At 45.7% G+C, this 25188-nt stretch overlaps 1 protein-coding gene across 1 annotated transcript; it reads left to right on the forward strand.

The window, feature by feature from the left end:
• Positions 1 to 17248: 17248 nt before the first annotated feature.
• Positions 17249 to 24839, forward strand: ZNF835 (zinc finger protein 835). Its single transcript, XM_059904452.1, is given in 4 exon segments — positions 17249 to 17466; positions 18556 to 18647; positions 20614 to 22132; positions 22135 to 24839. Coding segments are annotated over 2 exon segments (1566 nt in total). The 5' UTR covers positions 17249 to 17466; positions 18556 to 18647; positions 20614 to 20647; the 3' UTR covers positions 22216 to 24839.
• Positions 24840 to 25188: the final 349 nt, after the last annotated feature.

Genomic DNA, 25188 nt, shown 5'->3' on the forward strand with positions numbered 1-25188 from the left:
GCCTGCGCTCCGCAACGGGGGGGGGGGGCCGTGATAGTGAGAGGCCCGCGCACCGCGATGGGGAGTGGCCCCCGCTTGCCGCAACTGGGGAGAGCCCTCGCACAGAAACGAGGACCCAACACAGCCAAAAATAAATAAATAAAAAAATTTTAAAAAAAAATGAAGGCAAATCTTTATGTTACTCATTATCCTCAATGTTCAATTAATCATGTTTAAATTTTTCAGAAATAGAAAAAATATTGCAAAGATTAAAATAAAATAAAACCCGTTAGTCCATTACCAATGTAGCCACTGTTAATATTTTACTATAACTCTTTTGCAACGTATTTCTTGGCATACACAAAAACCTAGAAACACACAAATGCACACCAGAAGCAAAACGGGAATGTATATTTCATTCTGTTTTGTAAACTGCTTTTCTTCACTTATGAAGTTAGCACTGACATGTTTTCAGACAAATGAATCATTTTTCCATAATTCTTTCAAATCATTTTATATTCCAAAGCATTGATAAGTTTGTCATGGTTTATGCATTTAATCCCTAATTTTGAAATTTTAGATTATTTCCATTTTTAAATTACAATAAACAATTTTTTGTGAATCATTATTATACATACATCTTTACACACTTGTAAAATTATTTCCTTAAGATAATGATCAGGAAGTGAAATTACTTAGTAAAATGATATGGATGGATATTTTAAAATAATTCTAAGAACGAAGTGGAGATATAAAGGAAAAATAAAAGGAAAAGACCAAGCCCTATCTATCATTCACTCACTCATTACTCCAACAAATATTTATTATGCATTTCCTATAAGTCTATTCTAGGTACAGAGACAGTAATAAAAAAGTAAAGGTCCAAACTTTAAATAATTCCAATCAGTGGTAGAGACAAGGATATAGACAATAAGCATGTAAATAAATTAACAATCAAACCCTCAGACCCTGCAGTGCAATATCATGGGAACTGAGGATAAAGGGATACCAGACAGTGCAGGGTTTTGGGGGCTTGGTGAGGAATTTGAGCATCTTACAGCAAAGGGTCCCTAAGGGGGGCTGTACATGGCACCTACCTCACAGGAAGAGTCACCGCACTCCAGAACTGGTGTCATCATCACCAAGTCCTTTCGCTGTTCATGGTCTCAGCTCTTCGTCTGGGAGATGGGAAGAATCACCCCCACCACGTAGAGAGGAGTGTTGAGGGGTTGAATTAGAAGAGAGTAGTAAGGCAGAAAACTGTCTGGTCCATCCTGGATGCTGAAGTCTTTTCTAATCTTCCCTTTACAAGTCCAGGGTCTCCCACTGCTCCTGGAGCATCCACGGACCTTGATCTGTTCCACTGTGCTCCGTTCCCTGACAATCTATAGCTGCATCCTTTACCAAGTTCTGCAACTTCTAGGACGTTTTCGTACAGATGTGATCACACGTGCAAAACGAGAGAGTAACAGGACTATTTTCAAACATTTTTTTTTAATGTAAGTACTAGGTTATATTCCAGAAGATGGAAAACTATCTCAATATCTATAAATATGGGACTGGGTAAAGAAACTAGGATCCATCCGTAACACAGAATACTATGCAGAAATGAAAAGAACAAGGAAACTTTTTATACTTATAGAAATAGATTTCTAATACATTGTTAATGAAATGGATGGAAGAGTGAGTTTGGTGGGGGCAGTCATTAGGATGCCACAGTGAGGGAGAGAACAGTGGGTAGGCTACAATTTTTTTAACATGAGGGAGGAAATATGCGTATACCTTTATCTCCTCCTTTGACCTGACACCCAAATTGAATGCTGTAATTTGAAAGGGATGAGAGAGGACATGCCTGTACTAGGATATGGAAACACAGTGGGAACACTAAGTACCTGCCTAGCACTTGTAGGAATCTGAGTTTCTGACATGAGCAAAAGGGACTCTGCCTTAATCTGAGAGGACAGAAATGCTTCCTGAGGAAGTGATGGAAGGGTGTTGGGAGGGGAAAAGGTGACCCTATTAGCATGGCTGGGAGAGGGAAGAGAATACCAGGCAGAGAGGACATGATGGATGGATGGATGGATGGATGGATGGATGGATAGATGGATGGATGATGGATGGATGAATGGATGGATAGATGGATGGATGGATAGATGGATGGATGAATGGATGTTGGATGGATAGATGGATGGATGGATGGATAGATGGATGGTTGGATGCATGGATGGATGGAAGTATGGCTTGGATAGATAAAGCTGCATCAGGTAAAACATCCTCTCCCCACACTTCTCCCTTACCCAACCACACACCTGGATCCAGTAGGGTCTAATCCAGGAACTTCACCCATTCTCTCCATGAGGAGACCACACACGAACAGGAGTCAGGCTGCTCTGGAACCTAGGGGAGAATAAGAAAGTAAATCTGAGGAGCCCATGTGAAACATCTTGGACCCCAGCACTTTCTGAAGCGGTCTCCCTGAGAATAAAGGCATCCCATCTCCCTCTCTCTGTATTTTCCCCTTCAGTCTCCCACACAGTCTCCTGAAAGTCCTGTGGGAATGGATGGAGAATTGAGTAATTGAAGACCCTTCCCCCTGCATCTCTGGAGATTCCTGTGCACCACCCAGGGAATCGTGCTCGTTAGCAGAGATTGGGCTGGGACGTTGGAAAAAAGAAAATTTTCTGCATCTCTCAGAGTCGTAGAGGAAAAGGTCTGTGTGAGTGGATTCCTCCCTCCCACCGGAATCTGTGCTGTTGTGCCGTGCAGGTGACTCCAGATGAAAACTCACAGGGTTGTCATGGCAGCTACATCCTGGATTGGTTAGGGGGCCTTTCTGAGAGTCACATTTCTTGTGTGTGAAATGGACAGAGAAATCCAGTCGCCGTGGCCCAGAAAGGGCTCACAGACCTGGAGTGAGAAGTCTGCAGGTGACTTTAATCTGAGATAGAGAGAAGCAGCCCTTGACACGTACGAGTGGCCTGGCAGTCACGGCTAGGCCTTGGTGTCCTCCTGAGGAGCAGCCAGAATGTCATAGCACACGGCCAGCAGACATGGCCATTCTGTGACCGTGTTGGAGGGAAACATAAACAAGACCTATAATCATGGATGAACTCAGACAAAAACGAGTGTTAGCCAAAGAAAACAAGGTCTCTCCAATGTTAAGGGTGAGCAATGTATTCTGGTTTTCCCAAGTCTGCCCTGGTTTCAGCACTGAAAGTCCTGCATCCCAGAAACAGTGCTGAGCAAACCAGGAGGGCTGGTCAGCCTGCTTGTAACCTTGAGGCAGCACATGCTGTCCTTGGGACTTCTTCTATCCAAAGAAATAGAGGAGACTGGACTCTGTTACTAGTTTTCAAAATCCCTCTTTGCAGAAAGTCGGGAGTTTTGATTTGTTTGTGTGGTTTTGGTTGGTTGGTTGGTTGGTTTCTTTTTTGGCCCCAAAGAAAAAAAGGCAAAGCTTTCTGGAAAAAAATTGCATGATCTCACTTGTACGTGGAAGCTAAAAAAGTCGAATACATGGAAGCAGATAGTAGAATGGTGGTTATCAGGGGCTGTGAGGTGGGGAAATGGAAAGATGTTGGTTAAAAGTTGCAGTTATGTAGGATGAGTAAGCCTAGAAATTGCGCATACAGCATGTAGACTGTAGTTAAGACTACTGTATTGAATACTGGATATTTGCTGAGAGAGTAGTTTTCAGGAACTCTCATCACACACAAAAAAAAAACTGGTAAATTTGTGAGGAGATGATATGTTAATTTGGTTGACTATAGTAATCATTTTACTATGTATATGTACATCAATTCATCATGCTGTAACCTAAATGTCCATCAATGATGAATGGATAAAGTAGATGTGGCATATATATACAATAGAATATTAGTCATAAAAAAGAATGAAATAATGCCATTTGCAGCAACATGAATGGACCTAGAGATGATCATACTAAGTGAAGCAAGTCAGACAGAGAAAGACAAATATCATATGATACCACTTATATGTGGAAACTTAAAAATGATACAAGTGAATTTATTTACAAAACAGAAACAGACTCAGAGACATAGGAAACAAACATATGGTTATCAAAGGGGAAAGTGGGGGAGGGATAGATGAGAAGTATGGTATTAAAAGATATACACAACTATATATAAAATAGATAAGCAACAAGGATTTACTGGATAGCACAGGGAACTGCATTCAATATCTTGCAATAACCTATAATGGAAAATAATCTGAAAACATATGTGTATAACTGAATCACTTTGCTGTACCCCAAAATTAACACAATAATGTAAATCAACTATACTTCAATGTTTAAAACTTTTAAAAATTATCATGCTGTATACCTTAAATAGATACAATTTTCACTTGAAAATTAAATGACATTAAAAAGAAGAATTAAAGAGGACCTACATAAATGGGCACATGTTATAAACTTGAGTAGTCAGTAATTTTCACTTTTCATTTTTACCTATATTAGTCTGTAGATTTTTTGTCATCCCAGTCAAAATCCCACAGGGGTATGTGTGTGCATGTGTAAGTGTGTGTATGTGTGAAACTAAGCAAACTGAATCCTAAAATTTATATGCGAAGGTAAAGGACCAACTCTAGTGGAAAACAATGCTTGTCTCAAAGCTACAGAAATTAACAATAAGGAAATCTGACCAGTGAGCTAGCAAAGAGAGCAAAGAACTGAGCCAACACACAAATGTTTATTTAATTGATAAGAAAAAATGGCATTGCAGAGAAGTGAAGAAAGTAAAGGCATTTCAATAAACGGCCTTAGCCCAATTCACCACTACTAAGAGAACATGAGGGGACTTCCCTGGTGGCACAGTGGTTAAGAATCCACCTGCCAATGCAAGGGACACCGGTTCAAGCCCTGGTCCGGGAAGAGCCCACATGCCTCGGAGCAACTAAGCCCGTGTGCCACAACTACTGAAGCCCTCGTGCCTAGAGCCCGTGCTCCGCAACAAGAGAAGCCACGGCAATGAGAAGCCCGCGCACCGCAACAAAGTGTAGCCCCTGCTCTCCGCAACCAGAGAAAAGCCTGCGCGCAGCAACAAAGACCCAACGCAGCCAAAAATAAAAAAAAAAAATAAATAAATAAATAAATAAATTTAAATTAAAAAAAAGAGAGAGAGAATGTGAAATTTTTTCAAGCTCAAACTCTTCTTAAAACTATGTGCCCTCTAAAATATACATATATCGAAACTAACACAACGTTGTAAATCAACTATACTCCAGTAAAGTTTTTTTAAAAAGATAAAAGACCAAAAAAAAAAAATTATGTTCTAAAGGAAGAAGGAAAAGTAAATTCAAAATCAATAAAACTCTTAGAAGATGGTAGAAGACACATTGCTTTGGGGTCTGTTTAGACTTGGAAACAAGCGCAACTGGTTTAATTATATGAAAACTAAGCACTCTATCACACACACACAGTGAAAGGACTGAAAAGTCAAGCTATAGTGTGGGAAATTCTTTGTAACACGTATATTTGAAAAAGAGCGCATAACTTGAACACAGAAATAACGTCTATAAAGCAAAAAGAGGGAATTCCCTGGTTGTCCAGTGGTTAGGAGCCTGTGCTTCCACTGCTGGGAGCCCAGGTTCGATCCCTGTTCGGGGAACTAAGATCCCACAAGCCGTGGGGCGAAGCCAAAAAAAAAAAAAAAAAAAAAAGCTAAAAGAGAGGAAAATACTTCAGAAGAAAACAGTGGGGAAGAAACTTAAACTAGCCCATCAGAAAGAAGAATATTGAACTGCCATTCAATAGATGAAAAAATACACAAACTCGTTAGCAATCAGGAAAATGCAAAAGAAAAACATAATGAGATACAACTACAAACCTCATATACAGCTAACACCAAATCGTGCTTACTGCCAAGTTTTGGAATGGGAAATAGATGGAAATACTCATTCACCACTGCTGGGGGTGTAAATCGGTTGACTGTGGCAATAAAATTGGCAGTGTCTACTAAAGGTTAACACACACAAATTTATGACAAAGCAGTTCCACTCCTACATGTGTATTTAGGAGTAATGCATGGACTTGAGCACCCAGACACGTACGAGAATATTTATAGCAGCATCAAACCAGAAACCACACAAATGTCCATTAACACCAAAATATGAGAAAAATTTAACCAAAAACAAACGCAATGAGAAAAAAAAGAAAAGAAAAAATAAAATAAATTAAAAATGTCACATTCTTGAGATAAAATTTCATTGTAAAAAGATGGACCTAAATGATGGTGGGAAAAAAAGCAATGAAAATGACCAAATGACACCTACCTGCAACAACATAGTTAAATCTCACAAATGTGTTGAACGAGATATCCAGAAACATATAGTGTACGAAGCCACGTATATAAAGTTCAACAGCAGCTAAAACAAATTATACTGTTAGACACCAGTATTGTACTCATGTCTGGGGGGAAGCAAGAGGGTAGTGAGGAAAGAAATCAAGAAAAAGTCTTTGAACATAAGAAAGTGTATGATTTTACTAGACAGGGGTACGGTTATATGTTAAATATTATTCGTTGCATTGTAAAATCTTGTCCTGTGTACTTTTTCTACATGCGTTATTTTTCACACACACAAACATTTTTTTAATTAAAAAAAAAAAAAAAAAAGCCTGTTTACTTTCTTACGATTCAAGGGCGCCATCTAGCGACCTCACAGGCACTTCATGAACTCAAAAGCATTCCCTAAAATTGAAACAGAAAATAACCGAGATACTTTTGTTACTTCGTATTTTTAAGGGTTTTTTGTTTAATATGACTTTTCCCCCAAATTATGATAATCATGCACACGACCTTGGAAGCCTGTAGAGCTTTGGATATACAGCACAATATTCTGTGGGATTCCTGCAGCCCTGGTGTGGACGTGGCTTGGGGATGGAGTTAGGCTGGGTTTCACATCCCCACATCTCCTCGGACGGTGCCTACCGGCAGCGTGAAATATGCACACCGTGCCCAGCAGTCCTGACTGTCAGCGAGGTCCTCGGAGCATCTGCCCCCGACAGATGAGAACGCTGGGCTCAGAGACGGGAGGGTTCCCGGCTGTCTGGTCCTGAGCCCCTGTTTCCCGCATCAGCCCCCCATCCTACCCCCGAACATCCAAGGAAAGGTAAACTGGGCCACCTCCAGTAATACCTGCTACACACCTGCTTTTTCTGTCCTCAGACATCGACCCTCTCATCTTCATTGTCACTGGATTCCTGTTTCCCTGATAAAAGTAGCAACAAGAAGAGAATATTTTAATAATTTCATAGGAAATCAGGAACAGTTGTTATCTTTTCTCTTTGGATCTTTTCAATTCCCAGTGAGAAATACGCACCATCAGAAACCCAGAAACTTAGCTCCATTCTTTGTGCCATCGTCCTAGGAGTTTACATTCCGATGGGGGAACATGCAGTAATGAAATAAGCAGACAAGAGAAGCATCAGGTTTGTGATGGAAACAAGGCAGAGGTGTGCACGTAGGGCCTCTGGGGATGGTAGTCAGGGTGGACTTCCCTGAGGAGGTGACCTCTGGCCAGAACCCTGAATGGAGACAGGAAAGAACCACATAAGGACTCAGGGGAGGAGGGACGGGAGGAACAGCAGGTGCAGAGGTCCTGAGGTTGGTTCTTTGAAGAGGCAGAGAAGCCGGTGTGGCTGGAGCCCAGTGACCAAGGGGGAGATTAAAGTCAGCAGGGCCTGGCTGGCCACAGAAGAATTTGAGTTTTATTCTGAGCAAAGAAAGAAGCCCCTGTGGGGTTTAATCTGACTTGTACCTTAACTTCATTTCCTCTGAACATATCTTTTGTCTGCTGAATGGAGACTTGAATGGGACTGAAGGGGATTGGAGCAGACAGGAGACAAGGGAAGGGGGTCTTGGGGATTCAGGTGACACACCTGAATGAGACACCTGGATGAGGTAATGGGGAAGGTGGAAAACACCAAGAACATTGGCCGCTTCTAATCCTGCCTCAGATGTCTGTGCAGGGAGATTACAGATAGTGTAAAGAGAGCATGGTCTGTGGGACCTCGGGTAGCAGCAGCCACCCCCGGAATCATGGAATTGGGGTCACTGGGGAGATGTCTGCTGGGAAGTTCACCTCAAACCTCTCACCCCAGCTGCGGGGGAAGGGTTAGGAATTCCTAACATGAGCTGCAGGGGAGGGGATGGACCTAACTGCCCCCCCCCCCCCAACAAAGCACTGTGTATGTTCTTTCTCTCAATTCCTGAATTCCTTTGTCTAAGTCAAGCTTCCTCCTGCAGGTTACCACGGCCACCAGGACATTCCATCCTCTTCAAGATGTCTTTGATACACGTGTACGATATTCTGGAAGATGTGAAATTACAGAGATGACAACCATATTGGTTGTTGACAGGGGTTAGGGGAAGAGACAGGAAGTGACTATAAAAGGGGAAATGAGGGGGGATTTGGAGGTGGTGGAGTCATTCTGCATCCTGATTGTGGTGGTGCTGGCGGTATTGAATCTATGCATGTCTTAATACTCATAGAACAATACAGCAAATAAAGTCAACATTTTTAGAAAGTGTTGTTTCAATACTGGCAGCCATTAAAAAAATATGTTGCAGAAAAAGTCTTAATGACAAAAAAAAAATAGTTCCTGGTATGTGTAGTTAAGTGAAAAAAAACCGAGATTACCAAATGCTATATACTGTATAATCTCTTTTTTTTTAACATCTTTATTGGAGTATAATTGCTTTACAATGGTGTGTTAGTTTCTGCTTTATAACAAAGTGAATCAGCTATACATATACATATACCCCCATATCTCCTCCCACTTGCGTCTCCTTCCCACCCTCCCTATCCCACCCCTCTAGGTGGTCACAAAGCACCGAGCTGATCTCCCTGTGCTATGCAGCTGCTTCCCACTAGCTATCTATTTTACATTTGATAGTGTATATATGTCCATGCCACTCTCTCACTTCGTCCCAGCTTACCCTTCCCCCTCCCCGTGTCCTCAAGTCCATTCTCTATGCCTGCGTCTTTATTCCTGTCCTGCCCCTAGGTTCTTCATAACCATTTTTTTCTTTTTAGATTCCATATATATATGTTAGCATACAGTATTTGTTTTTCTCTTTCTGACTTACTTCACTATGCATGACAGACTCTAGGTCCATCCACCTCACTACAAAGAAACTCAATTTCATTTCTTTTTATGGCTTAGTAATATTCCATTGTATATATGTGCCACATCTTCTTTATCCATTCATCTGTCGATGGACACTTGGGTTGCTTCCATGTCCTGGCTATTGTAAATAGAGCTGCAATGAACATTGTGGTATATGACTCTTTTTGAATTACGGTTTTCTCATGGTATATGCCCAGTAGTGGGATTGCTGGGTCGTATGGTAGTTCTATTTTTAGTTTTTTAAGGAACCTCCATACTGTTCTCCATAGTGGCTGTATCAATTTACATTCCCACCAACAGTGCAAGAGGATTCCCTTTTCTCCACACCCTCTCCAGCATTTATTGTTTGTAGATTTTTTGATGATGGCCATTCTGACCGGTGTGAGGTGACACCTCATTTTAGTTTTGATTTGCATTTCTCTAATGATTAGTGATGTTGCACATCCTTTCATGTATTTGTTGGCAATCTTTATATCTTCTTTGGAGAAATGTCTATTTAGGTCTTCTGCCCATTTTTGTATTGAGTTGTTTGTTTTTTTGATATTGAGCTGCATGAGCTGCTTGTATATTTTGGAGGTTAATCCTTTGTCAGTTGCTTCATTTACAAATATTTTCTACCATTCTGAGGGTTGTCTTTTCATCTTGTTAATGGTTTCCTTTGCTGTGCAAAAGCTTTTAAGTTTCATTAGGTCCCATTTGTTTATTTTTGTTTTTATTTCCATTTCTCTAGGAGGTGGGTCAAAAAGGATGTTGCTGTGATTTATGTCATAGAGTGTTCTGCCTATGTTTTCCTCTAAGAGTTTGATAGTGTCTGGCCTTACATTTAGGTCTTTAAACCATTTTGAGTTTACTTTTGTGTATGGTGTTAGGGAGTGTTCTAATTTCATTCTTTTACATGTAGCTGTCCAGTTTTCCCAGCACCACTTATTGAAGAGGCTGTCTTTTCTCCATTGTATATTCTTGCCTCCTTTATCAAAAATAAGGTGACATATGTGCATAGGTTTATCTCTGGGCTTTCTATCCTGTTCCATTGATCTCTGTTTCTGTTTTTGTGCCAGTACCATACTTTCTTGATTACTGTAGCTTTGTAGTATAGTCTGAAGTCCAGGAGCCTTATTCCTCCAGCTCCATTTTTCGTTCTCAAGATTGCTTTGGCTATTCGGGGTCTTTTGTGTTTCCATACAAATTGTGAAATTTTTTGTTCTAGTTCTGTGAAAAATGCCAGTGGTTGTTTGATAGGGATTGCACTGAATCTGTAGATTGCTTTGGGTAGTATAGTCATTTTCACAATGTTGATTCTTCCAGTCCAAGAACATGGTAAAACTCTCCATCTGTTTATATCATCTTTAATTTCTTTCATCAGTGTCTTATAGTTTTCTGCATACAGGTCTTTTGTCTCCTTAGGTAGGTTTATTCCTAGGTATTTTATTCTTTTTGTTACAGTGGTAAATGAGAGTGTTTCCTTTATTTCTCTTTCAGATTTTTCATCATTAGTGTATAGGAATGCAAGAGATTTCTGTGAATTAATTTTGTATCGTGCTACTTTACCAAATTCGTTGTTTAGCTCTAGTAGTTTTCTGGTAGCATCTTTAGGATTCTCTATGTATAGTATCATGTCATCTGCAAACAGTGACATCTTTACTTCTTCCTTTCCAATTTGGATTCCTTTTATTTCTTTTTCTTCTCTGATTGCTGTGGCTAAAACTTCCAAAACTATGTTGGATAATAGTGGTGAGAGTGGACAACCTTGTCTTGTTCCTGATCTTAGTGGAAATGGTTTCAGTTTTTCACCATTGAGAACAATGTTGGCTGTGGGTTTGTCATATATGGCCTTTATTATGCTGAGGTAACTTCCCTCTATGCCTACTTTCTAGAGGGTTTTTTATCATAAATGGGTGTTGAATTTTGTTGAAAGCTTTTTCTGCATCTATTGAGATGATCATATGGTTTTTATTCCTTAATTTGTTAATATGGTGTATCACATTGATTTGCATATATTGAAGAATTCTTGCATTCCTGGGATAAACTCCACTTGATCATGGTGTATGATCCTTTTAATGTGCTCTTGGATTCTGTTTGCTAGTATTTTGTTGAGGATTTTTGTATCTATGTTCATCAGTGATATTAGCCTGTAATATTCTTTCTTTGTGATATCTTTTTCTGGTTTTGGTATCAGGGTGATAGTGGCCTTGTAGAATGAGTTTGGGAGTGTTCCTCCCTCTGCTATATTTTGGAAGAGTTTGAGAAGGATAGGTGTTAGCTCTTCTCTAAATGTTTGATAGAATTCGCCTGTGAAGCCATCTAGTCCTGGGCTTTTTTTGCTGGAAGATTTTTAATGACAGTCTCAATTTCAGTGCTTGTGATTGATCTGTTTATATTTTTTATTTCTTCCTGGTTGAGTCTCGGAAGGTTGTGCTTTTCTAAGAATTTGTCCATTTCTTCCAGGTTGTCCATTTTATTGGCTTATAGTTGCTTGTAGTAATCTCTCATGATCCTTTGTATTTCTGCAGTGTCAGTTGTTACTTCTCCTTTTTCAGTTCTAATTCTGTTGATTTGAGTCTTCTCCCTTTTCTCTTGATGAATCTGGCTAATGGTTTATCAATTTTGTTTATCTTCTCAAAGAACCAGCCTTTAGTTTTATTGATCTTTACTATTGTTTTCTTCATTTCTTATTCATTTATTTCTGATCTGATCTTTATGATTTCTTTCCTTCTGCTAACTTTGGGGGTTTTTTGTTCTTCTTTCTCTAATTGCTTTAGGTGTAAGGTTAGGTTGTTTATTTGAGATGTTTCTTGTTTCTTGAGGTAGGATTATATTGCTATAAACTTCCCTATTAGAACTGCTTTTGCTGCATCCCATAGTATCACCTATTTTTAAAACTGAGAAAAACCAGATGTTGACAGCAACATCCTTCATCCCAGAGAGAATGTGGAAATCACATAAATGGTCTTCAGTTGAGGATTCGCTAAATAAATGTAAGGTGTAATTTAGGTACTTGCCAACTTTGGACTTCTTTAACCAATAAGGGATAGAGAGTTTCAAGCCATACCTGGGAATACATTTTAGCATGGTAATAATTATGCGTGAACGGGGTTGACCCTGAAAGAAGAGGTCTGGAAACAACGTCACTTGAGGAGTAGTTGAAAGATCTTTGCATCTATTTTTTATAGAGGAGGTGTGTGTGCAATTCCACTAGTGTGTGTGACCCCAGACTATATCCGATTCCTTATATTTATGTGTGTGTGTAATAGATTACCCAAAAAGTGAAGCTAATTTTCCACCCTTTCTTGCATCCACCTGTCTTGCAACATTTCCATTTTCCCACTCCTTGAATCTGGACTGTACCTGTAGTTTGCTTTGGCCAATAGAACGCTGTGAACATGGAAATGCATCCACGTGGAGCCTGGGACTCAAGTGGTTTTGCAGATTCTGCTCACACTCTTGGAACCCCACCCAGCTGCCATGTGGACAGGCTTGGGCTAGCCTGTTGGAGCAGAAACGAGCTGTCGCAGGTGAGGCCACCTCAAATGAGCCAGTCCCCAGTCAGCCCGCGGCTGACCAGTGATGCATGAGTGGGCCCAGAAAGACCAGAAGAACTGCTCAGCTGAACCCAGCCCATGGCTAACGAACTAAACCACAGCTGTTGTTTATAGCCTCTGTATTAGTTGCTAGGGCTGCCGTAACAAAGTACCATGGACCAGGGGGGCTTAGGAAAGAGAAATGTATTGCCTCAGAGTTTTGGAGGCTGGAATTCTGAAACCAAGATATCAGCAATGTTGGTTCTTTCTGAGGGTCTTGAAGGAAGATCAGTTCCAGGCTTCTCTCCTTCCCTTGTGGATGGCCTGTGTCGCTTTACATCATCTTCCTTCTATGCCTGCCTGGCTCTGTATCCAAATTTCACCTTTTTATAAGGACACCAGTCCTATGGGATTAGGACCCACCCTAATGACCTAATTTTAACTTGATTTCCTCTGTAAAGCCCCTACCCCCAAATAACATTCTGAGATACTGAGGGTTAGGACTTCAAAATATCATTGGCGGTAGGGGATGGGAGGGAGACACAATTCAGCTCATAACAGGTAAATATAACTTTATAAAGAAAACTATTTTAAAACTCACATTTATCACTTATATGTGGAATCTTTAAAAAAAAAAAATGACACAAATGGGAATTTCCCAGCGGTCCAGTGGTTAGGACTCAGCACTTTCACTGCTGGGGCCCAGGTTCAATCCCTGGTCGGGGGACTAAGATCCCACAAGCCGCATGGTGGCACGGCCAAAAAAACCCCAAAAAACAAAAACCACAAATGAACTTATTTACAAAACAGAAACAGACTCACAGACATAGAAAACAAACTTATGGTTACCAAAGGGGAAAGGGGAGGAAGGGATAAATTAGGAATTTGGGATTAGCAGATACAAACTACTATGTATAAAATAGACATACAATAAGGTCCTACTGTATGGCACAGGGAACTATATTCAATACATTGTAATAAACTATAATGGAAAAGAATCTGAAAAAGAATATATATATTCAGTTTTATATATACATATGCAAATATATTTATATATAAATATATGTATATATAACTGAATCACACCAGAGACTAACACAAACTTGTAAATCAACTATACTTCAATAAAAAATAAAAACAAAAATATTTAAAGGAAAAGAACTTTGAGCTGTTTCCATTGTCCATTCTTTGAGAAGAATGTCCCCTCTCATGATTTCAGCAAAGGGCGGACAAGTATCCATAAACCCTTAAGAGTGAAGATGATATTGGGTTGGCCAAAAAGTTGGTTCGGTTTTAAGTATAAATAAGACACATTTTTCATTTTTCCCAGGAACTTTACTGAAAAAAATATTCATTAACTGAACAAACTTTTTGGCCAACCCAATTTATATCACTGTAGTAAAATCACCACTATTTTTCATTCAAGAAAAAATATTTTTTCTTGGTATAAATTGAACTATTTCTGCTTTTCTTTGGCAAAATCATACTTGGTGTTGTTGTCTCTCCAAAATGAGGCTAATTTTAGTTAAAAACCACCATGGACTTCTGCTTCTGGCCAAGTTGGAGTAACAGGGACCAGATTTTCCCTCCCTTATGAAACAACCATAAAAGGGGCAAAACATAGAACATAGTGCTTTTTAGGACAGTGCACATCAGGCTACGAAGGACAGTGGGACATGGGAAATGAATGAAGGGAGCCCTACAATTTCCCTGGCTTACTGTCTTAAGAGCATTTCTAGGTCACGGTGCAGGGGGAGGAATCCAGGCAGAGCCCTGGGGACCCCCTGAGTTGAAGAGATGGAGCTGAGAATCCAGGAAAACCAACATGGCCTGGGTTCCTAGGAAAGGGTACTGAAGCGAATAGGGCCGCCCAGAGAACCCAGAGATCTGCAGAGGGTCCCCCTTGAGCGCTTAGCAGAACCATGGTCCAAGGCCAGGGAAAGAACTTCCCAAAAGGGTTAAGGAAACAGTGTTCAGTACTCACACCAGGCAGGCACACGTAGTATCATAAATGCAGACTATTCCAGCTTTCTTTTTTTTTTTTGCCGCGCTGCATGGCATGCGGGATCTTAGTCCCACCACCAAGGATCAAACCCCGGGGCCCCAGCAGTGAAAGCGCTGAGTCCTAACCACTGGACCACCGGAAATTCCCTCTTCCAGCTTTAAAAGATAAAAAGTGCAGCAGTGATTGCCTCGCATATTCAGGAAGTGTTCTTAGCACGGCCCACAAGAACCTGAATTACCCGGCCTACACTTCAGCCTCATATCTGGACCCTGCCTCTGTCTCAGTCAGTTTATTGCCAATAAACTGCTATGTAACAAATCGCCCCTCCACTCAGTGGCTTGCTCCTGGCTTACTCCTGTTGAAGCTTGGAACCACTGTATGAGAAGTTCTACTACTCTGGGTCCACTGTGCTGTGAGGAGGCCCAAGCGAGCCACATGGAGGTGTCTGGCCAGTCCCAACACCCACTGCATGGAGAAGAGCCAGGCCCCAGATGTATGGACCAACTGAGCCATCCCAGCCATCCCCAGCTCGTCACGCCACCCCGATAAAGTCCCACTGTGGGGCAGAGATGGAGCCCTCCCTCTGTGCCCTGCTTGAACTGCTACTAATAGAACGTTTTTTCCTAATAACCACAGAATAATGAAATGAGCATAATAAAATGTTTTTCTTCATAATACTTCCATATCATATACTTGAATAGAAAGGTCCTTTCCTGTATTTGAGTAATCCCTGCCTTTTTTTTAACAGGGGGAAAAAAAAAAAAGCTTTTTAGTAAAAAAAAAAAAAAAAAAAAAAAAAAACCTTCAGCCTTCTGAGCTCCCTACATGGTTTATGAGGAAAGTGTAAGAGGTGTTTTTTATTTTTATTTATTTTAATTAATTAATTAATTAATTAAGTTTTGGCTGCGCTGGGTCTTCGTTGCTGTGCGCAGGCTTTCTCTAGTTGTGGTGAGTGGGGACTGCTCTTCATTGCAGTGCATGGGCTTCATTGCGGTGGCTTCTCTTGTTGCACAGCCTGGACTCTAGGCGTGTGGGCTTCAGTAGTTATGGCACGTGGGCTCAGTAGTTGTGGCTCACGGGCTCTAGAGCACAGGCTCAGTAGTTGTGACGCATGGGCTTAGTTGCTCCATGGCATGTGGGATCTTCCCAGACCAGGGCTTGAACCTGTGTCCACTGCATTGGCAGGCGGATTCTTAACCACTGCGCCACCAGGGAAGTTCCCTGATGTTTTTTAGATATTCAAATGTAAAACTAAACCAGAAAAAAAATTAAAAACCTTGGTGGCTTAAAACAACAATCCTTTCTTCTCATGCTTACAGGTCTGTGGATTGGCTGGGAGGCTCTGCTCCATGAGTCCCAGGCTTGGAGGGGCAATGGGCGTGTTCTTACCATGCAAGGCCAGAAGCTTCCAGAAGGATGAGGGGAAACCCACAATGCCTCTGGACATCTACACATAAAACAAAAACTTGAAAGGTAAAGAAAGCATGTGTCCAGTGGAGTGAGGGAAAGGGGGAGGGGTAAAATAGGGGTATAGGATTAAGAGATACAAGTTACTATGTATAAAATAAATAAGCTACAAAGACATATTTTACAACATAGGGAATATAACCAGTATTTTATAATAACTATAAATGGAGTATAACCTTTAAAAATTTGAATCACTATGCTGTACACCTGAAACTCATATAATATTGTACATCAACTATACCTCAATTAGAAACAATAGCTGGGTGAGGGGCGGGAAAAAAAAAAAACAATAAAAAGCAGGTGTCATGGTTTAACGGGCAGCCTTGGGAGTACATAAAATAATATGGTGTCTCACAATCTGTAGCATGTTGATTCTGGTGACATACATACCTCTTCCGATTGTATATTCATTCACACGTTTCTCTGCTTTCCCAACTGTCTAAAAATGAGCTTGTGCCCATTTCTCTAATGGCCGAAGGAATGATTTATGAAGGCTAATCCTATGAAGGGAATAATTTAGGAAGCCTAACTCTATGCAGAAGCACTTTACAAAAACATAAGGCCAGTAGTGACTCTTATGTCGAGTTCTGTACTATAATCATTTGCCCACATCAATGGATTTGTCACCTTTTTTGCTCTGGTCTAGAATTACAACACATCTCTGAGACAAATGACTTCCATGGCTTAAGGGTGAACTGTGGGTTGCAAACTCCAGCTCAAGCCCTTTCTGTGCTGTGTGGCCTGGGGTGACTCACTTAGCCTCTCTGATCCTAAGGGTCTTTTTTACCCTCACTTGTGGACTCCGCCCCCTCCTTGAGGAAGAAGAGTCCCGCCCCCAAATTACTGACCCCGCCCACCAGGGCGCTGAGGTCGTGGTGAGCGGAGCTCGGGTAGACACGCCCAAGCCCCGCCCCCAGCCGCCCTGCCCTCCTCGGGCTCCCGGAGCCGCTGAGATTCGTTGTCCCACTGTGTGCCGACGCACGGCCTTCTGGGAGTTGTAGTTTCCGTGACACCGGCGCTGCGGGCCCGAGTCGCTGTGCAGGCGCAGCGCGGCGCCTTCCGGGAGTTGTAGTTCTTGAGGGACCCGAGCGAGCCGCAACTCTCCCAGTGCGCACGCGCAGTCCGGGCCGGCCTGGAGCTTGGGCCAGTTTGTGGCGGCTGCTACCTTGACCTGTGTGGCGCGCACGTCCGCGCCACCGCGGGACGAGGGGGTCACCGGGGCTCCGCGTGGGCCGTATAGGGCCAGAGACCGTGAAGAAACTGACCCAAACCCGCCAGACTCGGCGGGAGCCGCCCAAGGCCTTCAGAGCTGGTCCCAGAGGCGAGGGCGCCGCGGTGCGCATGCTCGAGTGCGTGTACGCTTGTTCCCTGAGTGTCTGTGGGTGCCGGTACGATCCCGACTCCAGCGGCGTGTTCCTGTGCGTGTGAGGCCTGCCCTGCGTGCCACTCCAGAACTTTGTGCCGGTGCGGGCGTGTAGCTGTGTGTGTCACTGTGCGTGTAGGCCCGCCTGTCCCATCTGTGCATGAGACTTCATGTGAGTCCGTCCCGAAGTGTCACCATATGTTTGCACGTGCCTGACCCTAGCGGCCTGTGCCCGTGAATTTGAGCATTTCGGGACCTCTGCCTATCTGTGAGTTTGGGCATGTGTGGAACTTGTTCTCCTAGGTGGGTGTGAGGTGTATAATTCCACAATTCCTGGCTGTGCAACTGCGTAGGGTGGCTGGGTGGGTGTGCCTGCCAGCATGGAGCTGGATGGTCAGGGTGTGCCTGAGTGGAGGGCTGTGCACAGGATGTTGATGAGAGACACTGCAAGGGTGGGGGTGCTGCGTGTGTGTGTGTGTGTGTGTGCGCGCGTGTGCATCTGCGCGTGGGGGAGACCCTGCAAACCTGCGGCTCTGGACACGTGCGGAGCTCTGACCACCGCATGACTCTGCGTGTGACTAGGGGTGCCACTGTGGGTGGTGTCCCAGGCCAGGCCTGCCCGTTGAGCAGGGCGGCATGTGTGACTTTGTTGTGTGTGTACCCACGTGTGCATGGACAGGCGTGACCGCAGACGCGCTTGGAGTTGTGTGGGTGTGTGAGACTGCCTGCCTCCTTGTGTATGGGAAGGACTGTGCCACAGCATACGGGTGACTGTGTAAGGGCATCTGAGGGCCAAGGCAAGGGGTGGTATAACTGCCCCCCCCAAGTGTGGTTGCATGCAATTCCGTGTGTGTGTCTGTGTGTGATGTGACACGTGTGTCTGCTTCTGAGCATGTCTCTGTCTCCCTTTTGGTTGCTTGCTTGTGTACCTGACTGGCCCAGGTGTACCCCGCCCTGAATCCACTTACCTTCCCCACGTGCACACAGAGGAAACACCCTGCGTTCTTGCTCCACCCACCCACCTGCGCCTGCCCCAGCATCTTCCTTCAGGGGTCCTTGTTTCTTTCTCTCACAGATGCCGACTGGACCCACTGAGGCATGTGTGGCCACGGCAGGGGCCACAGCCTGAGTGACATGGACAGGACCCGATGCTCCCAAACCTACGAGGTGGGTACCACTGCCTGCTCTGGGGATCCAGTCAGGCCCCACTCAAGCCTGAGGGCTGCCTGTGGGGGTGGCACCAGAACTGAGACTGGCCCCATTTGGCTCCCACCGGCAAAGTTCTCACCTCTGTACAAAGACCCTGCATGATCTGGCCCTCACCCTGCCATATCTAATCTCCCCTGCTCTCCGCCTAAGTCACTCTTCTCCAGCACCCCCCAACCCTGCCCAGCCACTTAACTGTTCCTCCATCATCTCCATCATGGTCCTGCCTTAGGACCTTTGCACTTGCTGGGCTCATGGCCCGGAATGCTCGTTCTGTAACTTCCTCCAAGTCTCGGCTCGTTGATCCCTGCACTGGGGGACAAGCCTTCCAGGCAGATGGAACGGCCAGTGCAAAGGCCCTGTGGCAGGAGCATGCCTGGAGTGTTTGTGGAACAGGGAGGACGCCTCTGGCTGGAGCAGGGCAAGCCCAGAGCAGGTAGAGGGTGTTGTAGAGGCTGAGGTGTGGGAGATGCTGTGCAGGCCATGGAGAGGAGTGTGGCATTGACGGAGCCATTAGTGATTTTTTAAAAAGTATTTATTTATTTGGCTGCACAGGGTCTTAGTTGCGACGTGCGGGATCTTTAGTTGCGGCATGTGGGATCTTAGTTCCCCAACCAGGGATCGAACCCGGGCCCCCTGCATTGGGATCTCGGTGTCTTAACCACTGGACCACCAGGGACGTCCTGCCATTAGTGATTTTAATTGGGAGAGAGAGGAAGAGGAAAAGCTCTGGAGCTGGGCAGCCCAGGTGTGGGTCCTGCCTGGTATTGCCACTTCTGGGAGCCTCACTGAAGAATAAAAGAGCTTAAAGGGTGCTGGGCATATAAGTCTGTGTTCAACGGGTGCTGGTTATTTTGGCCACTATAATAATACACCCGAGTTGGCTTCAGAGTGGCCGGGACCAGCGCCTCTTAGATGTTCCTGTGCCCACAAACCACCCGCGGCTCTTATCAGACGGCAGATTCCAAGTTACCAGGCCTTGTGGGGGGCGGCCTGAGCTCTGCGCTTGTCCTGGGCAATGCTGATGCTGCTGGGCCTTGGGCCAGGGTGGAGCAGTGTTGATTTCAGAGTGGAAATCAGGATCTCTGTGTTGACGTCTGTCGCACTCTGTGTGCTAGTTAAGATGAAATGTCTCCTCCTGGTCCGGACGTGCGGCCCGCCCGCCCGTGAAAACTTTCACTGGCTTCCTGTACCTGCTGTGCGTGTTCCGTGCGCCACACATACCTGCGCGTCGCCACCTCCAGCTCGTCTCTGCTGGGGTTGGGGTGGGGAGTACCAGGGGGATGAGGGGAGCTCAGAGCTGAGAGAGGCTCAGGCTCAGCCTGCGAGTGTGACTTTGCACACAGCAGGGAGCAAGCTGGAAGCTGGTTGCTGCCGGTGGGAGACAGACACAGGGCCTTCTGGACCCACGTGAGCAGGGTCTTTCAGGGAGGGGTGTGCTGCTGGTGATACCAGGAGAAACTCATCACCCCTAGGATGGCCCCCACTTGGCCCACCCACCCCAGGGGGCTGGACCCAAAGCAAGTCACTGACTGCTCTCCACACGTGCACATGGTCACAGGCACCAGGGATTAGGACTTCAGTACATCTTTTGCATGGACGCAACTGAACCCATAACAGCAGGGTTTAGAAACATTTTTGGTTGTCACACCTGGGGGCATCTGGTGAGCAGAGGCCAGGGACGCTGCTCAACATCCTGCAATGCACAGGATGGTCCCGCAACAAAGCATGATCTGACCCAGACTGTCGGTAGAAAGACGCTGCTCTGATCCTTTTCCAGCCCGGGACAGGGGCCAAACCTGTTTGGCTTTTTGTTGTCTTTCTTTCTTTTTTTCTTTCTTTCCTTCTTTCCTCCTCTTCCTTCCCTCCCTTCCCTCCTTCCCTCTTTCCCTCCCTCCCTCTCTTTCTTTCTCATCCGGTAACGAAGATGTGAAATCAAGGCAGCAGCTCGCAAAGCCGGGATGGAAGGACTCTTGACGGTTGCCGTCCAGCAAGACTCTGAGTTGGGAGAAACCCCGAAACATGAAGGTCATTTCAAGGATGGCCGGAAGAACCAGGAAAGTTGTTTGAAGCAGGAGGTCCACAAGGAAGACCCCACTGAGGACTGCGTCCCCGAGCATGATGAATGCACCAGAATCCCCAGGACCAGATCGAGTCCCCTAACTACCCAGGCTGACCGCAGGCCCCAGAGGCGCGGCGCACCAAGAAAGAGCCCGAACCAGAAGAACACAGACGCCAGCGTGGAGGAGGAGGAGGAACGAGGTGGTGGCACCAGAAAGCCGTGGAAGTGTCAGGACTGCGGAAAGGCCTTCAGCTACTGCTCGGCCTTCAGCCTGCACCAAAGAACCCACACGGGGGAGAAGCCATTCTCCTGCCCCGACTGCGGCAAGGCCTTCAGCCAGAGCGTGCATCTGATGCTGCACCGGCGGATGCACACGGGCGAGCGGCCCTACGCGTGCGGCGAGTGCGGCAAGGCCTTCAGCCAGGGCTCCTACCTGGCGGCGCACCGGCGCACGCACATGGGCCAGCGGCCACACAGCTGTGTGGACTGCGGCAAGGCTTTCGTGCGCCCCACGCACCTGGCGCAGCACCGGCGTGTGCACACGGGTGAGCGGCCCTTCACGTGTGGCCAGTGCACCAAGGCCTTTCGCAACCGCTCCTCCCTGCTGGAGCACCAGCGCATCCACACGGGTGAGAAGCCGTTCGTGTGTGCACAGTGCAACAAGGCCTTCCGCTTCTCCTCGGCACTCATCCGCCACCAGCGCACGCACACTGCCGAGCGGCCCTACACCTGTGGCCAGTGCGCCAAGACCTTCACGCAGATCACACACCTGGCGCAGCACCGTCGCGTGCACACGGGCGAGAAGCCCTACACGTGCCCCGAGTGTGGCGCGCTCTTCAGCCAGAGCGCCTCGCTGGCCGAGCACCGGCGCATCCACACGGGCGAGAAGCCGTACGCATGCACGCAGTGCGGCAAGGCCTTCACGCAGGTGTCTCACCTGAGCCAGCACCGGCGCGTGCACACTGGCGAGCGGCCCTACACCTGCCGGGACTGTGGCCGCGCCTTCAGCAATCGCTCGCACCTGGTGCAGCACCACCTCGTGCACACGGGGGCGCGGCCCTACAAGTGCCTGGAGTGCGGCACCGCCTTCAGCCACGTGTCCTCCCTAATCGAGCACCAGAAGGTCCACACCAGAGAGAAGCCCTACCGGTGCGGGGACTGTGGCCGCGCCTTCAGCCAGGGCTCGTCGCTGACGCTGCACCGGCGCACGCATACCGGCGAGCGGCCCTACGCATGCCCCGAGTGCGGCAAGGCCTTCAGCAACCGCTCCTACCTGATCCAGCACCACATCGTGCACACCGGGGAGAAGCCGTACGAGTGCAGTGGCTGCGGCAAGGCCTTCGGCTTCTCCTCCGCCCTCATTCGACACCAGAGGATGCACGCCAACGAGAAGGTGGGGGACACCTTTGCCCAGCTGCTGCACCTGACTCAACACCTGAGCTCCGACCGGGAGAAGGAGCCTGTTGACGGTGGTCCTGCAGAAACCGTGGTGGACCAGCCCAAGAATGAGGGCTGAGGGCTGCCAGGGCCTCCTATAGGCAGACACCCCGCTGAGCCTTTTATACCTCATGCTCGGGCTCTCAGCACTAGTGGGTAGATACCGTACCATCCCCATGTTGCCAATGAGGAAACCAAGGCTCTGGGAGGCTCCCTGGGGTGCCCGAGATCACACAGGAAGGATGTCACAGGGTCAGGACTGGACCGCGCATCTACCAGACTCACCTCCACCACCTCCCTGGTTCAAAATTATAATTGTGACCCATGGAAGTAGACCCGAAGATATATCTGTGGGTCTCTGGCTGGCCTTTTGATTGTTCATTTTATGACTGAGTAGACATTTGGTCCACACATTTAAATAAATAAAAGGTTCAGTTCCTTTGGTGCAGTTGGCATGGTAACATGGAGCAGGGTCTTAAGAATAAATGTGGGGACTTCCCTGGTGGTGCAGTGGTTAAGAATCCGCCTGCCAATGTAGGGGACATGGGTTCGAGCCCTGGTCCAGGAAGACCCCACATGCCGCAGAGCAACTAAGCCCATGCACCACAGCTACTAAGCCTGCGCTCTAGAGCCCGCGTGCCACAACTACTGAAGCCTGTGCACCTAGAGCCTGTGCTCCGCAACAAGAGAAGCCACCCCAACGAGAAGCCCGTGCACCACAACGAAGAGTAGCCCCTGCTCGCCACAACTAGAGAAAGCCCGCACACAGCAATGAAGACCCCACACAGCCATAGGTAAATAAATAAATAAATTTATAAAAGAATAAATGTGGATCCCTAGGACTGAAACAGTGCTTCCAAATTAGAGAAAAATGAGCAGAGAACTCCAGGGCAGGGAAAGTTGTTTTAGAAGGAAGCACCTCTCCCATGACAGACCTGTGGAGGGTAAATTTTAGAGTGGACCCCAGTCTTTTTTTCAGTACGAGGAAACACCTCCCCTTTACAGATGTTTTCCCCCAACTCAAAGTCCTGACTTTCATGGTTGTGTCTGTTAGCTCTTGCCAAGTAACAAATCACCCAGAATGTCCGTTTAGTGTTTCCCATGCAGGGTGGTTCTGGAGGTCTGGACCAGGTTCATTCGATGTTGGGAAGGGGAGGGCCTGCCATACCAGCCTCTTTCTCGGACCTCTGGGAGTGTGGGAGCGCGTAAGCACCAGCGATTGGCCACAGAGTGGAGGCGGGACTGAAATCAGAGCTGATCCCCAGCGGCTGTCCACTCCTTGGATTTACGTTACTGCCACCGCCTTTGTAAACTCAGTGCCTGCAGGACAGCCAAGTGGACTGCAGGTATTTCCACAGTTGGGATAGTCTGGCCTTAGCAGCTGTGTGGCTGGCCTGGAGTCTGGGCTGCTTCCACTGCAGTCCTGATACCTGACTTTAGTGGATCAGTGGCTACAAATCTGTGCTTGTAGTTTTGTGAACACAGCACCTGAGGGACATCTGGGCTGATATCTTGCCTTCCCACAGTGGAGGTAGGGCCGAGGGCAGTGCCAACAACAGTGTACTTTGTGAGCCCACATGACAGGTGACAAGTGACACCACCGCGCGCTGCCTGATGGGCAGCTCCAATTGAGGAATACTCACGGACTCCTCTCCCATCCCACCCACCTCACACCACAGCTTAGAAATGGGTCTGGGGGCCTCTACTCCAACAACTAGGGAGCATGCCCTTAACCCCAACAGGGCAGTGAAAACCACAGAGCAAAGAGGAGGCCCCACTCACTATCCAGGGCAGGCTCTGGTCACCGCAACATCAGTCACACCCCCTATCAAGCAGATAATGGCCAGCACACACTGAGGAAAGACGCAGTAGGCATCCATACTAAAAGCAGCCCTCGCACCAAAAGTGTTAAAACCAAGCAGGCTAAACAGGGACATTCCATATAAAAATAGCCCTCAGGAGTTCCCTGGTGGTCTAGTGGTTAGGATTTGGTGCTTTCATTGCCATGGCCCAGGTTCAGTCCCTGGTCAGAGAACTGAAATCCCACAAGACACACAGCGTGTTTAGCCAACATAAAAAAAGCCCTCTAAGACCACAGTAGATAACTGTTTCTCCTAAACCCATAGGGTAAGAGAAATATAAGTAAAATGAAGAAGCAGAGGCATCACTCCCAAATAAAAGATCAAGAGAATTCCCCTGAAAGAACAAACAATGAAACAGACCTCCTCAGTCTAATAGACACTGAATTTAAAAAAGGAGATAATGAAAATACTGAAGGAATTAAGAAGAGCTATTGATAGAAATGCAGATTACTGTAAAAAGAAACTAGAAGCTATAAAAGGAACCAAGAAAAATTTTAAAACTCATTTGGTGAGATGAAAGCTGAGCTAAAGACAATAAATAGCAGATTGAATATGTAAAAGAATAAGTGATCTGGAAGATAGAATAATGGAAATCTCCCAATCCGAACAGCAGACAGAAAGCCAAATGAAGAAAAAAAAGAAGAAAGCTATATGAGACCTATGGGATAATATAAAGCATGCCAATATATGTAAAATAGGGATACTGGAAGGAGAAGAAAGAGAAAAGGGGATTGAAAATGTATTTGAAGAAATTATGGCTGAAATTTTCCCAAACCTAAAGAAGGAAACAGATATCCAGGTACAGGAAGCACAGAGGGTCCCAAACAAGATGAACCCAAACAGACCTACACCAAGACATATTATAATTAAAATGGCAAAAGTTAAAGAGGGGATTCTAAAGGCAGCAACAGAAAAACAAAGTTAATTACAAGGGAACCCCCATAAGGCTATCAGGTAATTTCTCTACAGAAATGTTGCAGGTTAGAAGGGGTTGGCAAGATACATTCAAAGTTCTGAAAGGGAAAAATCTGCAACCTAGGATACTCTACCCAGCAAGATTATTTAGAAGAAGAATAGAATAGAAGAAGAGATAAAGAAATTCTCAGACAAGCAAAATGTAAAAGAATACAGCAATACTAAG

The sequence above is a fragment of the Balaenoptera ricei genome, chromosome 19, assembly GCF_028023285.1.
Source record: "Balaenoptera ricei isolate mBalRic1 chromosome 19, mBalRic1.hap2, whole genome shotgun sequence".
NCBI lineage: Eukaryota > Metazoa > Chordata > Mammalia > Artiodactyla > Balaenopteridae > Balaenoptera > Balaenoptera ricei.